This window comes from Dreissena polymorpha, chromosome 10, assembly GCF_020536995.1.
Source record: "Dreissena polymorpha isolate Duluth1 chromosome 10, UMN_Dpol_1.0, whole genome shotgun sequence".
In the NCBI taxonomy this organism is placed as follows: domain Eukaryota; kingdom Metazoa; phylum Mollusca; class Bivalvia; order Myida; family Dreissenidae; genus Dreissena; species Dreissena polymorpha.
The window spans coordinates 54,769,977-54,787,157 of NC_068364.1; the positions used below are offsets into that span (position 1 = coordinate 54,769,977).

Sequence of the window (17,181 nt, forward strand, 5' to 3'; positions counted from 1 at the left end):
TTACACATATTTAATTTGTTTTCTTTTTTTGTTAAAACAGTCGTGTATAGTGCCAACGCGAATATAATTATCAAAGAAATGGGCATGTGCATTTTAAACAGGACGCGAACTGATTCATGTATGTTTACATCCTGTTTCAATTTTGTTTGTGGTTGTCTGTGGTTAACTTTGTTATAGTAAACACTTTGTTATTGTAAACAACGACACTGTTTTAAGACACATTATGCAAATATAATTAGCACCGAACCACGTACTCTTTAAACTTTTGCTATTTTGAACAACAGTTAAACATGTATTTAAAGCAGCAGTAACGCATTTTTTTTACACGCCATTATTGTTGAATCATAATTTTCAATTAAACGCTCTTTATCATCAGACATCTTGTTTAAAGAATAGCAGACATCAAGACAATATTTTTCACTGACTATCATTAACACAATTTTAACTGTAAACGCATTTATTCTATCCAGGAACACAACGTAACTGACCTAATTTATAAGAGATATGTCTATTTCCAGAGTCTGTGAACTCGGTTTAAATAAAACGCTCGCGATATAACAGGTTGATTTGATTCCAATTTAACCTAAGTCTCTTTAAAAACATACGTGTCAGCAGTGTTCTAAATACAGTTCTATAAGATACTAAATATTAAAAAACCAGAGTTGTTATGTACAAACACTCACGCGTTCAATATGGCTACACTTCGCGATATGTGTGTTTTATTGGTTATATTTAATTGCATTTATGGTATGTATTCGAAGTTTAGTTTAATGACACTAAATCACCTCCAATATCATACCAATTGTATTATTGTTATAAAATAATAATAATAATAATAATAATAATAATAAAAATAATAATAATAATAAAAACTAAATAATAATAATAATAATAATAATAATAATAATAATAATCATCATTATTATTATTATTATTATTATTATTATTATTATTATTATTATTATTATAATATACATTATATAAGTTTATATACATGTAGTCTTCCGAACTAGTCAACTATACGTTTACTACTCTCAAGCGTTCATCAATGTCAATCAAAATTAATATTTTGCATGCCAAAGTATGTCGAATGCTTCCAGATACGTTTTCATCAAACAGAAAAGAAACCTCGACCGCTCTTTATTACTCATTTTTTAAAATATGTATTATCATTTTTGTTAACTGGAAACATACATACCGATATTTAATCGATTGTGATTAATTTGGTAAACTGGCAGCAACATATTTATTTCCAATCAAAAAGAACAACAACAAATGGCTCAGTAGGCCGGTAATGTACAGTAATTATGTCTTGCAGCCTCCGTTCACGCTAGTAAAAACTCAGACTGTGTGAACACGTACTGCAAAAGGGATCCGTGCGAGTACTCGGACCCGGAATTCATGTGCGCAAACCATCCCCTGGCTGAGTGCAGGTTAGACGTAATAATCTTTCTTTGAAGTAAACCGTTAAAAACAATACAATTCCAAGAAATTTTTATAGTTTGTAATTCTTCCACGATAAGAGTTAATCCTTTGTATGTAATAATTCTTTTGTTTCGATGGCTCTCATGTCAAATTATTTACTCAACAAACCAAATAATAAATACCGGTCATTTAATTTCCTTATTTTTTCTTGTTCATGTTTAAGTTACTTGAAACGAATAGTTTTCAGGTCTAAAAGATATATTTGTAAAAACTGAAAATGATCGAAAAATAAAATGACTGCGAATTTTATTCTTAAAACAATAAGTATGACATTTTTGTAAATTATCATCTGAGATGCAATTTGTTTCGTTTCAACTATTATTACTGCAACATTTGTTCCTGTAGGTGTCTTATCTTTCCTTTAGCTAAATGCGTGTAACATAACGAGAGGTTCAACACTACGACCAACAGTATTATGCACAAATCATGTATGCCGGTAATTCTTTACCATCGACTTTGGTCGTCAATAGGGAGTACTTTATTGCATGGTGTTTTGTCACTATTATTTCAAATGTACAGAGAATTTAGCCCATACGAACCTATACTTATGTTCGTTGCACCTCTTGGGGCCCTTACATCGACGTGAATGGTCTACCACAGATGTTCTGTATTTCAGGGCCAACTACTGCAATGGCTGCAATTATGGCTTCTGGGAGAATGGCGTAGAGTTGGCGGACTGCCTTGACGTCACTTTTGGATGAACACCATGACAGTCTAACATTGATGCGTGTTTTGATTGTACCATGCTTTTTGTATGTTATCATTCTATAATCATATTTAAATAAATGAACTCGTTAATGCAGGTTTTATTTTATTGTTGCACATTGACTGCGTATGTTGATATGAAAAAACGATGACCAACCAGTATTTTGTTTTGGTTTGCGCTATTCAATGGCATTCTGTCAAATGCAATTATGTGATACCAATGATACTGATGTAAATAACGCAAGGGCATAGCCACTGGCTTGATGTCTTTGTGGATTAATCGTAGTCCTGCGTGCAATAGGTATTGACAAAAAGTTGGCCACCACGAACAGTTTCTTATTGTATACTAATGGTCGGAGCCTTACCGTATCAGTTAAGACATGCGTAACAATTACGACTAAATATGTTATCATACATGTACAGAAAACTGACCCACCCTTGGGCGTGTTTGTCAACGGAACGAAACTATTTTCGAACTCGGTCGACATGAGATAAAACATTTACCGATAGAGCACGTTGAATATTGTACGAGATGTTAATTTTCAAGCTATTTAAACATAAAAATGCTCAACCCTCAGAAAGCCATGCTTTCAATTGACCTACCCGATGTTTACTAGTTTGCACTATATCAATAACGCTTTTTTTTGAGAAGATTTGGCACAGTGGTGACTTCAAGAGTGTTCACAAGGTTTAACTACAACTATATAAGGAAAACTGCCTCTCCATGGGAAGTTGTTTTTAACTGACGGAACTATTTTCAAAAACAGCTGCGATATGATAAAAGCATATGTTATGAGCAAGTTTTATGATGTTTGGGCCACAAATGTTACTTTTTGGAATTTCCAAAAGCTTTTTAGTGCAAGTGACCAAGGCTTTGCACGAAAATGCACGCAAGACGCATGACAACACACGGACAAAAGACGTTTACTAAAGTTTACCATCATCACGTTGTGCTAATGCGAACTATAATAACGTGTAGTATTTGGTATGATTTAAACTTAATATGAAGGTACACGCACAATAACTAGACAGTTTAGCTTATTTCCTGAGTCTAGTAAATACTTACGTCTGCGGATCAGAGATATTTCCAAAATATACGTATAATACATATGATTATTTCATATGAAGAAAAAATAGAAGCATGATACCATTAAGATAATTAGGTATTCAATATTTAACAAAAACATGCATCGTTGAGTGTATCACATGGTTTATTTTAAAATAATCTACTTTTTTGATATAAGAGATTACAAAACTTCAGTTAACAATGTTAGATCTATAGAAGAAAATATCAACAATCGGTGTAAAACTAGATTCCATAGAGACACAAATAACTGCTGATCTACTAGAACTGTTACACTTTTACCAAAGATATCAAAACAAAAAGATTATTTAATTTTAAATAAATCAAATAGTTGAGTTTCTGTTTTTTGAGTTTGTAAATGCGTTTTGTGGACAAAAGTATTGACGGTCTATTCAACTAGTTAGACGGTCTGTACGAGGAGTTCCCTTTGGCTCCCTCGCTCAAACTGTGCTTCCGTCGGGGTCGAGTGTAACCGGGAGGCATGAAGTTTGCCTCCACTATGCGGTCGTTAAGCGGCTGCGAAATGCGGTAATTTCCGTAACGAGCGTCGAAGTCTCCGGTGGACTCCAGCGCCTGCAATGCCGACCATTGGAATAAAATATGGGTTAGTTATGAAAAATAAAAAAAATGATACCAAGGAGTCGCGTAAATGAAAACATTGGCCATCGACTTTGTTGTCAAATGACGACAGTTACATCTTAAAAAATGTATGCTGTTTAAAGTAAATGACTATTTTTCGCAATCTGAAACAAACATTACAGGAATGTTTAACTGGTTACATATGTGGGCGAAATAAGACGTGTATTTGACTGCGTCTTTGGTTTTTAAATACAGTAAGCGTTTCTAGACTCAAAACTGTGAGATAACGTTATTATGCAAGCATTATGCCCAGTTTTCTCAGAACACGACTCATACAATAAACACGCAAATGCACTCTCTGGTCCTACAGTGTGGTAGTAGAAAAAACAACAAGTTAAGCCTTTAGACACGTAATATATTGGTCATGTGGGCTATATCATATTAAGCAACCCACACAAAGATTAAACCCGGCATGTGACCGGTATACGTTTCCGGATGACGATTATGATAATGGAGTTTATGTTTATGATGCTTCTCTTGAAAACTCATCACGTGACTATGACTGACCGACTAGTACAATACCGGTATTGGCTCCCGGAAGATTACCCATTGGACGGACTGGAAGCACTGCGGGGTCGTTTTGCTGCCCCGATACGTGAAGAACTCGCACTGCCGGTCGAAGAAGGTATTAAGGTTTATTCGAGCGTTCACGGTGCTGTCTGCAGTGATCGATAAAGGTACGCTGCGATGAATGACAGGGAGGATGTTGGGGAAATTCATACATTCTTTGCTTAACCCATTTATGCCTAGTTGACTCTCCCATCCTTCTAAATTGGGTCAATTTATCTCCAAAATTAGGGATGTGTAGCATATGTATTTCTATATTTAGAATATTTCTTACAGAAATTCCTTAAAGCAAACAGCGCAGACTATGATGAGACGCCGCATCATGCGGCGTCTCATCTGGGTCTACGCTGTTTACCAAGGCCCTTTTATTCTAGACGCTAGGCATAAATGGGTTAATACTTCAGAATAAATTGTAGACTTATCGATATGTAACTACCAATGTACAACAACTTTTAATTATTATTACGCTTGGTAATAAATACGAACTTTATTAAGGAGATTTAAGCCGATGATGATAAATTAAGCACAATTTTCAAGAGCTACATCCCTATAAAGCAGGGTGGCAATATTTACATGAAGTATTAACCCAATAATTCCTAGCGTCTCGAAAAAAGGCCTTGGCAAACAACATATACCCAGATGAGACGCCGCATGATGCGGCGCCTCATCAGTGTCTGCGCTGTTTGCTTAAAGGAATTTCTGTAAGAAATATTCTAAATATAGAAATAAATATACTAAACATCCCATATTCTGGAAATAAATTGATCCGATTTACAAGAATGGGAGAGTCCACTAGGCATAACTGGTTTAAGTCACTTAATTATAGCCCTGATTCTCGACAGTGAGTTAAACCAGATCTGGGAGAACTCCCTCGCCTTATTGCCCTCACAAGAATTTTCGGAAATCTCTGTAAAACTGGGCATAATGCATGTACGTAAAGTGTCGTCCCAGATTATCCTGTGCAGTCCGCACAGGCGAATCAGGGACGACAGTTTTCGCTTTTATGAAATTTTTGGTTAAATTGAAGTCTATTCTTAGCAAAAATCCAATTAAGGCGGAAAGTGTCGTCATTAATTAGCCTGCGAGCAACATGTTGCTATCAACGCTGTTAATACAAGTTTTAGGTTTACGTTACAAAGGAACAACCAGTTTTTTATTTTTTTTATTAACATTTATGTCGTTTTTCATTTTAAATCACCATACCGATTTTGTCTCAGATTTATATATACAATATTATTAAATAATCAACAATATTTTTTAAAGCATATGTATTTTAATACTGTAAATCACTATAAATGAGAAGGATCACATGACGACCTAATGATGTTAAAGGATGTTAAAGAAAATACACTATAACAATAATCCCATAGAGAAATCATAGCCTTAGAATATTATTTCAAGTAAATGTCTGTCCCTTATGTGTAAGTATGTATTAGTAAGTATGGCTTCTATTTCATTAATAGTTTATACGTGTATTATTTTATCACACAATGATATGAGTGTATTAAGAGAACTTCAATTACCATGTTAAGTTGTATGAATCAATAAACGGTATTTGACTTGACATAATAGCTTGGTTTAACATTGACACATCTATTGACGTCATTAAAAATCAGACGTTGCCTTTGACGTTATGGGATTTTTCCCTACCTTGACAAAAATGCCAACACTGCAATGCCGTCTGTTTTGTTCTCGGCGTTCTCTAAGGTGCCATACTTGCTGTTAAACAACACAAAGTGGATCTGAAAATGCACGCAAGATTATCGAGTATGGGTTGTCAATCATTTAGCAGACCATAGAATGGATCTGGAATTGTAACGACCACACACCAGTAGTAAAGAACAAGATTATTCTCAAAATAAAACCATCATATGCATGTCCCACAACACAACATTTTATTTTATTTGTATTATTTGATTATTCGTGCATAATTCATTGTTTCTTTAATTTTGCATCATATGTAAGATATGAACTATTAGATTGACATTTGGAAATTATTTAACCAAGCGTTTAACAGTTTGTTAATGGCAATTTTATATATTACTTTCCAATTCAAGTTAAGAAAGGAATTAATTAAAATACATAAATTTTGATAAAATGTCCTTTTTTGAAACTTAAATGTTGCTCATACAAATGTTATTCAATGTTTAAGTGGACGTAACTGACCTCTCTGTCGTAGCGCCGTCCATTCACGGTGTGCTCGGAACCAGGCGCCATTGTGCTCTTTAAGAAAAAAACGGCACTCAAAGCATAATGTTTGTCACTGAATGCAAAACGTTATTTTGAATTGATGTTTTAGATCAAACTCATTTTTCTTTTGATTTCCAATCTGTATTCGTTTAAATTTGTCGTCAGGTAAGTGTGTCGTGTGCAACATTTTCTGAGATTTACCCATTTATGCATAGCGTCTAGAAAAAAGACATTGGCAAACAGCGTAGACCCAGATTAGACGCCGCATGCAATTGGATCAATTTATTTCCAAAATTAGGGATTTCTAGTATATTTATTTATATATTTAGAATATTTCTTACATAAATTACAGAGGACGTTTATTAGAAAAACTTAATTTCATACAACTATTGCATTTTCTTAAACCCATTTATGCCTAGCGTCTAGAAAAAGGCATTGGCAAACAGCGTAGACCCAGATGAGAGGGTCTCATCAGGGTCTGCGCTGTTTGCTTAAAGAAATTTCTGTAAGAAATTTTTTAAATATAGAAACAAATATACTAGACATCCCTAATTTTGGAAATAAATTGCTCCAATTTAGAAGGATGGGAGAGTCAACTAGGCTAAAATGGGTTAATGTTTGCAATTAATCAGCAGTCAAATCGATGTAGTGTAATCATATTAACCGTGAGTTGCTAATGTATTATTATAATGCATTATTGAAGAAACGTCAAACTTAACCTTTTCGAGCTACTTAACCTAACACATCGTTTTGCAAGTTCAGAAAAGATATAACAAGACTATTACGTAGCAATTATATGTCCCCTACCGGCTCCACCATTGTCATAGTTTTTATATATATATATATTTGTTGCCATAGCAATCAGAATTTTTGACGAAGGAACAAAATAATATGACGTGCATAATGTCCATACTGCCATCTATCCACGATTCAAGTTTCATGAAAAAATATGAAGAACTTTTAAGTTATCGCAGGATCCAGAAAAGTGTGACAGACAGACAGACGCACAGAGCGCAAACCATAAGTCCCCTCCGGTGAAATCGGTAGGGGACAAAAACTAAAATGGCAGTACTCTAATTTCTTGCAACGCAGTTACATGTTCGATACAGTGGTTACCTCCCTTATTAGTTTACAGGTGATTTGTAAGATGTTGTCTAAATGCCTCACCGTTGTTTTTAAAGGAACCCTGGATCATAGTGTTGTTGTACAATATCCTTGGACAGCTGTTCTTCTTCAGTACGACCTGGAGGCGGCTCAATGTTCACTGGCGACTGCGCAGGGGCGCTGCACGACTGTGGGAACGTTTGCGGCCAGTTGTAGACACCTTAATTAGCGATACTGCCATCATCATCATCATCATCATCATCATCATCATCATCATCATCATCATTATTATTTTTTATTAGTTTTACTATAACTATAGTTGTTTATTATTATTATTATTATTATTATTATTATTATTATTATTATTATTATTATTATTATTATTATCATCATTGTAGCGCCGTTAAATGTCGCTTCGCCGTTATATGTCGCAGGCTACGAGATAAGTCGCAACGTTGACGATAAATGTCGCAAGGAACGATAAGTCGCAAATCCTACTGACGATATATGTCGCAACTTTAACGATAAATGTCGCAAAAATTTCAACTGTCGATATATGTCGCAACATTAACGATAAATGTCGCACACCTTTGTAAGTCATGTTAAAATCAAAAACTTGAAGTAAAATGACTAAAACTTTAAGGTTAGATTTAGATTACCCGACGAGGTTATTTGAGCCGACTTCCACCAGAATGGTCAGTTTTTAGTTAGTATTGTCCGAAATGGTCAATTGTGGTCAGTATTTTCCATAATTGTCAGTTGCGTTCAGTATTGTCCGAAATGGTCACTTGTGGTCAATATTGACCCAATCAATTCTTATAATTCTATGCTCGAGTAGCCAGTTGTTGATTTCCCTGTGCTAAATGGACTGCTGTTATCAAGATTGGCCAAATGTTGTAAGATGTGATAAAACTGAAACATTATTACAGCAACACAAATTACAATAAAATTGTAATGAATATTGTATGTTAGTTACATGAACGTAGTACATGTATCATTATCTTAGTTAATGTATTACTATTTTGCAGACGCACTGGCATATGCCGGAGTTTGTACTGGCATACTGATGAACTGACTGAAGAATAATATGTTCTTTTTATTTTTTCAATATCGTTGCCTTTAATTAATGCTTAACATATAGGCAGCGGTATTCTATGTCGCCGATTCACTGGCTCGCCGCAGAATATCAATCTAGTGAAAAATACCTCATCCCTGTTTATCAGTGAACTTAGCCTTCTGTTAGTTATTTCCTTTACTTTAGTGAATATAAAAGTTTTTGGATAGTAACAGTGTCAAATATCATCCTCCGTACAAGTAATTTTGTTTTATTAGATTCCCGATCCTTTTGGAATTTGAACTCGTACTCTTTAAACTAACCAATCACGAAAATGGCCGCATTTACTTTAAACATATATATAATCTGACACGAGTTCTCGTTTCATACCATTTTTTACAGACATTTATTTTTTACAAATTTTTATCTATGGAAGAGCGCCATGAAATGTAAGTGATTTCAGCCAAGTAAAAATTGGGTCGGTTAAAAACGAAGTTTATAAAATTCTAAATACTATCATTTAAGTTATGTTTTAAACTTGGTTTTATAGAAACACTATATACAGCAAAAATACTAAGAAATAGACAGATTTACCGTTTACTTTTTGACATAAAAATAAAAATGCAACATGCATCATTCGTATTTTCAGCAGTAAATCACCAAATTTAGCCATAACGTTGTTTTAATTTTAAAAATTGAATGATGTGCATCAAAATTTTAACATATTTAACAATAAACATAGTTATATGCTATATTAAGTCAAATTACGTTAGAAAATAGATAAAACGCGTCGCAAAAAGTATACGATGTCGGCATTATTCGAACCTGCGCGGGAAGATCCCAAAAGTTCTTTTAATCCATCGCCTTTACCACTCGGCCACGACAACTTCACAGTAATGCAAGCTTAAATTAGATATCCATAAGTAAACAGGTAAAAAGGCTTGTCGATCTTTGAAGAAATCGCGAAATCGTATTTTTCAGATGATATTTGGATCAAAGTCAATATTTATTGTAAAAATAATGTATTCTAAAGGAATTACGTAAACATATATCAAAATTCGAAGTTTGAAAAAAATAAAATGCATCTCTCGGAAATAACCGATCATTGAAGATCGGCAATGATCGTAAAATAAATCGCGGGAAATCATTAGGGGTGCGCTACCTTAAGAAGAGAACCCGTAATTCCTGGCAGTTTTCATAGAAAGGCATTTTCCTTTGCCTTCCCATAATTACCCAAAGAGCTGAGCACAGAGGTTGGGACCAGAGGTCCCGGTGTGATCCTGGATCGATGATTCTATGCAAGAATATTCGCCTTCTATCGCTGATTCAAAGATGGCAAAGCTGTCAGTCCCGAGCAGAAATACCGAGGAATCACATGTTGTTCTACCCAGACGGTTCCTGTCAGACTGACCTTATATAACCAATCTTTTCGAAACGGCCTCAAACCCAAAGCAAAAACTTACGGGCCCCTCGCTTTTCCGATTTCCGACCAATTTAAAACAAGGATTTTGTCGTTTTTGACTACAGCTTAACGTTTTTGGTCGAAAATGAATAAATATGACCGCTTCGGTCGATTTCACCGCAGATGACAATTATGGACAATAATGACCACAACCTGAAAGTTTTAGTTATTTTTACTTCAACTTTTCATTTTAACGTGACTTACAAAGGTGTGCGACATTTATCGATAATGTTGCGACATATATCGGAGGTTGAAATTGTTGCGACATTTATCGTTAAAGTTGCGACATATATCTTCAGTAGGATTTGCGACATGTATCGTTCCTTGCGACATTTATCGTCAACGTTGCGACAAATCTCGTAGCCTGGGACATATAACGGCGATGCGACATTTAATGGCGCTACAATCATTATTAAAAATGGTAATTTATTTATGCACTTCATGTACTTTATTCATACTTACCAGAAGGGTCATTCCGGTCTCTGTTATAATTGAAAGTTCTTGATCCAGTAAATGCATATATAGTTGAACACACGGACGGGCGGACGAACACACCGATGATAATACAGAAGCAGAAAAATCTGTTGGCAAATAAGGTAAATATTTTCATTTTTGGGCTACGCTTATATTGTAGATTGTGGTGGTTATTAGTCTACAATACAATTATTGACACTATTATTTCATTAAAGTAAGATAAAAAACGTTTTACGCGGTACACTTTAACTATTTAATTTATTTGATTAAACTTAAGCATTCAAATTCATTTGTTAGTTTGAAACTAGTGTCATATACTCGGATATATATATATATATATATATATATATATATATATATATATATATATATATATATATATATATATATATATATATATATATATATTCGGTTTTATTTGATAATTTTGTGTGTGTTGTTTGTTGTTGTTTGTTGTTGTTGTTTTTACAATTCTGCACATATAAGTAAGGATTTCCCAACAGTACACACGTCTTTGACACAAATACAAACAACAATATTTGCAATCATATAGAACTCTTATTTAATGGCTCTTTTGGTAGTATATACAATTAAATATTTTTAACATTTTACATGAAATGGTGACATTTGTTAAAAATCTAAACATAATTATATTAGATTAAAAACGTACCTGACAATATTAATTTTTATCAGTTTTTCTTTCGAACGAGTAAGTTCCCAAAACTTTTCCTTCAATGCACCTCCCTTCAATACTCTGGTTGTGACTTCACCCAAATTGCTGCTCGTAAATTTGAAATTAAATTCAGACGATCAAAGGCAAATTGAACCAGTTGCAATATTTAAATCATAGACAGCAAAGATCCACACGTAAATCAAAGAACAAAGAGGAAAAACTATGCTGTGCATAGAGGAAATAGTCAACATGATGTAAATAAAAGGGATGCCAACGAAACGACAATGATTACGCGTTGGCCTCCGAATAGTAAACGGTATTTAAAAGTTAGCGTTAAATTGAAAAAATAATACATGTATTTCCCTGTTGTATAATGTTCTGCATTTTAATTAACTCAATCACATGTTTAAAGCCTCTCAGGCGGTTTTTCAATCGTACTGAGACGTATTGTAAACACGCTTACTAGCTGTACAAAACAGAAAGTTCAATAAAACTGTGTCCCCATATATTATGTTACCTAGGCAAATTAAGCGCGCCATTTCTGAATATAGATGGTCCTCTAATAATTAACAGAAGAAATCAAACGTCTTCATGCTAAAACGTCGAAATTAAGTTCCTCAACCAGACACACGCAACAAATTGTAATCCTAGTTCAAATGTAAAATTCTTGATTTTAATTTACAGCCATAATGGAATACATCATTTTGCTGAAATTATTGCTTTTTATGACAAACAGACTTTAATTGGCTGTACAAGCATATGCTAATTTTACGGACATGCTTATACTGTCTGAACGTGTGATTTAAGTGGATATTATAAGTAGTACTAATATTAATAATTGGCGTTTGATACTACATCTACATGTAGTATTCGCATATTATAAACGAAGAATATGATTTGCATTTTTGCATTCGTTATCATTCCTAGCAAGCTTTTTAAAAGTTCTAAGCATGAAATGATAGTTTGAAAGACTCCTTGTGCATTACATTATTTACTTCTTGCCGCAGCGGATTGTTGCCACGCTAAATTGCCTTAAAAGTAGTTTTATATAGTTTCGTTTGTACTAAATATGTTCTAAGCATTGCTTTTGGTCATGCTTCAATGGTGATATCATTGTTGCTTATTGTATTTTCATAAAACAAGATAGCTGGGATTATAGTTAATGAAAAAGTTGATTTAAGGTAACATAAATACTCAAAATCAACGAATATTTCGTTAAAATATTTCGTCAAATAAATTTAACCCATAAAAAGAAAGTGTCCTTTATAGCAATAGCCAAAATATTAACGTTAGATGTGCTATGGAAACACAGATTTAACAACAATTCTGGAAATCTCTCGAACAATTCAACAAGCATAGCTCAAACACAAATACTAGTACAAAATTAGATAATTATAATAAACGCACACTTCAATCATTTATTATGTACAGATCCCAAAGAAATAGACGCTAGCTTAGATTTCACGAAGACAACAGACAAAGACTTAGACGGAGAATTCAATTTAGATGACCTTAACGCATCCATTTTCAAGCAACAAAGGTTTTAGAAAAAAGTTACACTCATCATCTTACCAGAAATATATGATAACATTGTAATGTTTCAAAGGCACTTCAAAATACCGATAAACGAAAATGCAGTGCGGCGAGAATTTGAGCGATAATAAGTTATTTGAATTATAACAAATTCATTGCCATAATCATCCTATTATAAACAATTAATACTATAATATCATATATAATACACATAATATTTACCTGTAGCAATTACAGATATCGTTCACAGCCAATCTTAAACACTCGCAGTTATCTACACAAAGCCGAAAAAGTAATAATTAAAACATCTATCGCTTTAAGGTATGTTGCAATTATAAAGCTGGTGTTCTTAAAGCACTCAATAACTGGAACATTACTGGAATACCCTTAACTAAGCCACCCCACCCATCCTCCCTAAGTTGATGATCGGGATTTTTTCTTTGTAAGCGACTATAATACTATAATATATAAGGTGTTTTTTTCTAAAAAATCGGTTATCGGTCTTAAATTAGCGGTCTTATAAATAATAAGATGCCACCACAAATCAGAAATAAACTATTACACATGCTTCGTTGTTAAAGAGATGCAGTCACGACGGCACGGAACTAAATTCCGGAGGCTGTCAAAATGGTAACTGACTTAAGCGATGTATTTTGTTATCATGTGCTCTATTTAAATGCAATAACACACTAGCTATTGTTCTATGGCGCCAAGTTTATAACAAAGCATCACCTCGAGCACTACATTGTGTACACACCGGTCTTACTGACTTGTGTTCTAACGCGAAAGGAATTGTGGGTAGCACTTCTTTTCCGAGTGAAAAGTGAAAGCGAAAGTAGGTGAGGTAATCGTGCTTCTGATAATCACTATCCATATTAATAGAGATTCAAAATCACATATAAACATAATGAAATAACATTTCTCTACACAATATTCCATTTTAAACACACAATAAAAAACTATCTTTCTTTCATTATTAATATTTTCATTCCAACTACTTTGGCGGAAGCATATTTCCCCAAACCAGGGGAATGTGATGCGTCTTAGTATAGAGGTGACAATAACGTAGTGACGTCTATGTATAGAATGCGAGCACTAAGGTACGACGATTAACAATAAATGATTGAGTATATGCGCCCGCTCTAACGACACAATCGATACATTTATATAAAAGCATTGTACAACTCATAAATCTGAACATTCTCTTTCCTCGACTTAATGTTTTCCGCTTTTTAAATAGGCTGTAAACGACCTTTAACCTTGCAGAGTGATGGGACTTGGTACAAGAATATTTCTTGATGTTATGTTTTGATCAGATTAATTATAGATAGAAATAGCTTTGCTTCAATGTTTGCATCAAACGTTCCCTTCATGAATTTGTTATCTATGTCAAAGAAAAGTTTACATGCCATGCATACGTATTGTGTACACATTACTTCAATGTTTTATGACCGGGATGTATAACTATTGCATAGTATACATGTAAAGATATGTCACTACCCACCCGTAATCCCAACGAACTTGTAAACTTTGAATGTGTTTGTATCTTGTGTTATAATAACGAATTCTACCTCTGCTATTATCTTTTCACATTATGGAGTATGTAACTGATCACAACTTGAACCGGACAATATTATTAGAACACGTTTTGTTATGTTGCCCTTATTGTATACCTTGTATACTTGGGTGTAAATACAGACTTGTTCTGTTCTGTTCTGTCCATCAAGTCGTTGTAGATGAGGATACGTTATTGGCCTCTCCTTTCCCAACTCTACTTAAGTTCCTGCCCAGTTTATGTAAACGTCTGGTACATGCTTAGCGTTCTAGTTGTCTTCGATCATGAGGATGTCTTTATTTGGGATATTTAGTATTATTTACTATGATTCGGTACAATTATTGATAGAAGTGTTCAAGCTCCTCGTATCGGTAGTCTGGTGTTGGTATAACGTCAGCAGAAGCGGTTACCAGGGAGCGATTGGGTAAATGCCCAGCAACCAAAAGTGAGAGTTGAGTCTCCGGTGAGAAGCAGCTGTGCCTGTCTTCTCTAGGGCGCTGCTGCCATGTGGCAAAATACTATCTCTACCAATACCATATGCACCACTGCTATTGTTCAGCATTTACAAGTATTTTAACCGCGAATTTGAAAAACATTCACACAAAACATTCCGTTTTTAAATAATCACCGGAGCCCTCACCTGCCTTGTAAACACAAACATCTTCTTGGTCGGTAGATTGGAGCTCTCTCGGTAATTATAATTATTATCAATAACATCGAAATTTTTTAATAAGTTATAGACGGCTGCAATTACTAAATTACTGAATTACGGAATAATAAGGCAATGAAAAAGTCATTTTCAAAATGAATGTGTTTACGGATAAAACACTCCCCTGAACGAAAATATACCGCTAGTGCGAAAAAATGTATTTTCTTGCTTTCCATCATTAGTATATAGACATGATTACATATAATGATGCATTTTTTCACGGTCACCCCGTTGATAATGCAGATGTTTATTTTTAATATTAAGGAAGCAACAATGTGAAAATGTCTCTTTAAAATACGAGAAAATCATATTGAAACAACCCTCAAAACAAATTATAGCAATGCATCCTCAGCATTAAGTTATCGAAAATGTTATATTCAAGGTTGTCACAATTGTTTTGGTCAGAAGAAAGGTATATCTTCAAGTTGCGAATCTCTGATTTAAAGTATTGCGTATGCGTTTTATACCATGTTGCTCTAATATATTAACAGCGGTTTATAACAAAACGTAATATAAAAGAATCTAATAGAATAGAACAACAAGTAGCGTCGGGTTTTGTTTTAATGTATGTAAATCGGTATAATGTGCTTTAGAAAGTATTATGCACCGCATGTATGCCATTGGCAACAAACGTTTTCGCAACTGAAAATATGTTGCCGGCCGAGAAACTGTACCGTAATCATAAACAAAGTCTCTGAATGGCTTTATAAATTCAATTTTATTTTTCTAATGAATTAAATGCATCAATAATACAACTTCAGGGCACAAAAACGAGCTTTAAGTATTTTTCTCAAAACCTAGTCACAAGTGTGTATTTGTGCATAATTTCACTCTTCTTAAATACTCATACATTGACAGACGTGTACGGAAGTGTAACCCATATACCGCGTCGCAATTTAAAATATTCAATCACTATTTACTTGCTCATCCAAGTTATATGCATGTATACAGCGTCGCAATTTAAAATATTCAACCACTATTTGCTTGCTTATCCATGTTAAATGCATACCTATGCTATAATTAAAAGGAAAAGCACAGCATTATATTACGTTGAAAACATCAGTTTGCCATTCTCGAGCTGCGGAAATATTGATATTAAAATTGTCCATCGTACGATATACATGCACACTAACCTTACTTTATCCGAATGGTTAAACAAATTGATATTTATAAGAAATTCAGAAAATAAGTATTTCACATTATCTTACAGAACGTTAAATAATTATCCGAAATTTTAAACATACTAATATTTAAAAGAAATTAAGAAAATAAGTAATAATGCCATTTATATGTTTATCTTAAATATATATATTCTATATCCAAATTTTGTTAAAACGGTTGTATGTGTTCTGTGAGCATATTTTCTAATACTTTTATTATTAAAAGTTTTATTTTAATTTTCAATTAATAAATAGTAATTTACCAAAATATTTATCACATTAAATTATGAAAAAAGATGTATTTATAATTTCCAAAATTACGTATTTATAAGTAATAATGTAAATGGACTTCTCTTACTTTATTACATTAACTCTTATTGTATTACATTATCATTATTTTATTACATAAAATAATTACAACATAAAAACTTCTTTAAATAATCGTTACGTTACACAGCATCCAAAGGAGCAATTTAGTTTGAGCGATGGACAAAATAGGTAGTGTTTTATTGGATTGATAAAAGTATCTCGAAAAAAAATAAACTAATGTATGAACATTTCAATAAATGTACAATGAAAATGTTTTAACGGCAATATAAGCGTTCAAGCGATAATAAGGTGTTTAAATAAAAACAAAATCACAAGCACACTCATCACGTATATCAAATTACTAATCAAAACATTACGCTATATTATAAAACACAGAATATTTACCTTTATCCTGCCTCTGTTGCAAACAACGACCCAATAAAGCAGGGTCGTGTTCCTACTCGCCGATTCACATGTT

General features: G+C 33.5%; 2 protein-coding genes across 3 annotated transcripts in view; both read right to left on the reverse strand.

Annotated features, from left to right (window-relative positions):
* Positions 1-3,383: 3,383 nt before the first annotated feature.
* LOC127846960 (carbonic anhydrase 6-like) lies at positions 3,384-7,815 on the reverse strand. 2 transcript variants are annotated; one of them, XM_052378420.1, is made up of 4 exons: positions 6,647-7,815; positions 6,131-6,222; positions 4,436-4,595; positions 3,384-3,847 (listed from the first exon to the last, which is right to left on the reverse strand). In XM_052378420.1, the coding sequence occupies exons 1-4, from the start codon at positions 6,695-6,697 to the stop codon at positions 3,671-3,673; spliced, it is 480 nt and encodes a 159-aa protein (XP_052234380.1). In that variant the 5' UTR covers positions 6,698-7,815; the 3' UTR covers positions 3,384-3,670. The 2 variants fall into 2 exon arrangements, 1 of the variants encoding a protein (XP_052234380.1); XR_008033750.1 differs by having other exon boundaries at positions 3,384-4,572.
* Positions 7,816-7,885: 70 nt separating this feature from the next.
* The window catches only part of LOC127846956 (uncharacterized), a 40,457-nt gene continuing 31,161 nt past the window's right edge, over positions 7,886-17,181 (reverse strand). The window contains exon 4 of the mRNA XM_052378410.1: positions 7,886-7,994. The gene's annotated coding sequence lies outside the window, so the exon portion shown is untranslated. The remainder of the gene's footprint in view (positions 7,995-17,181) is intronic.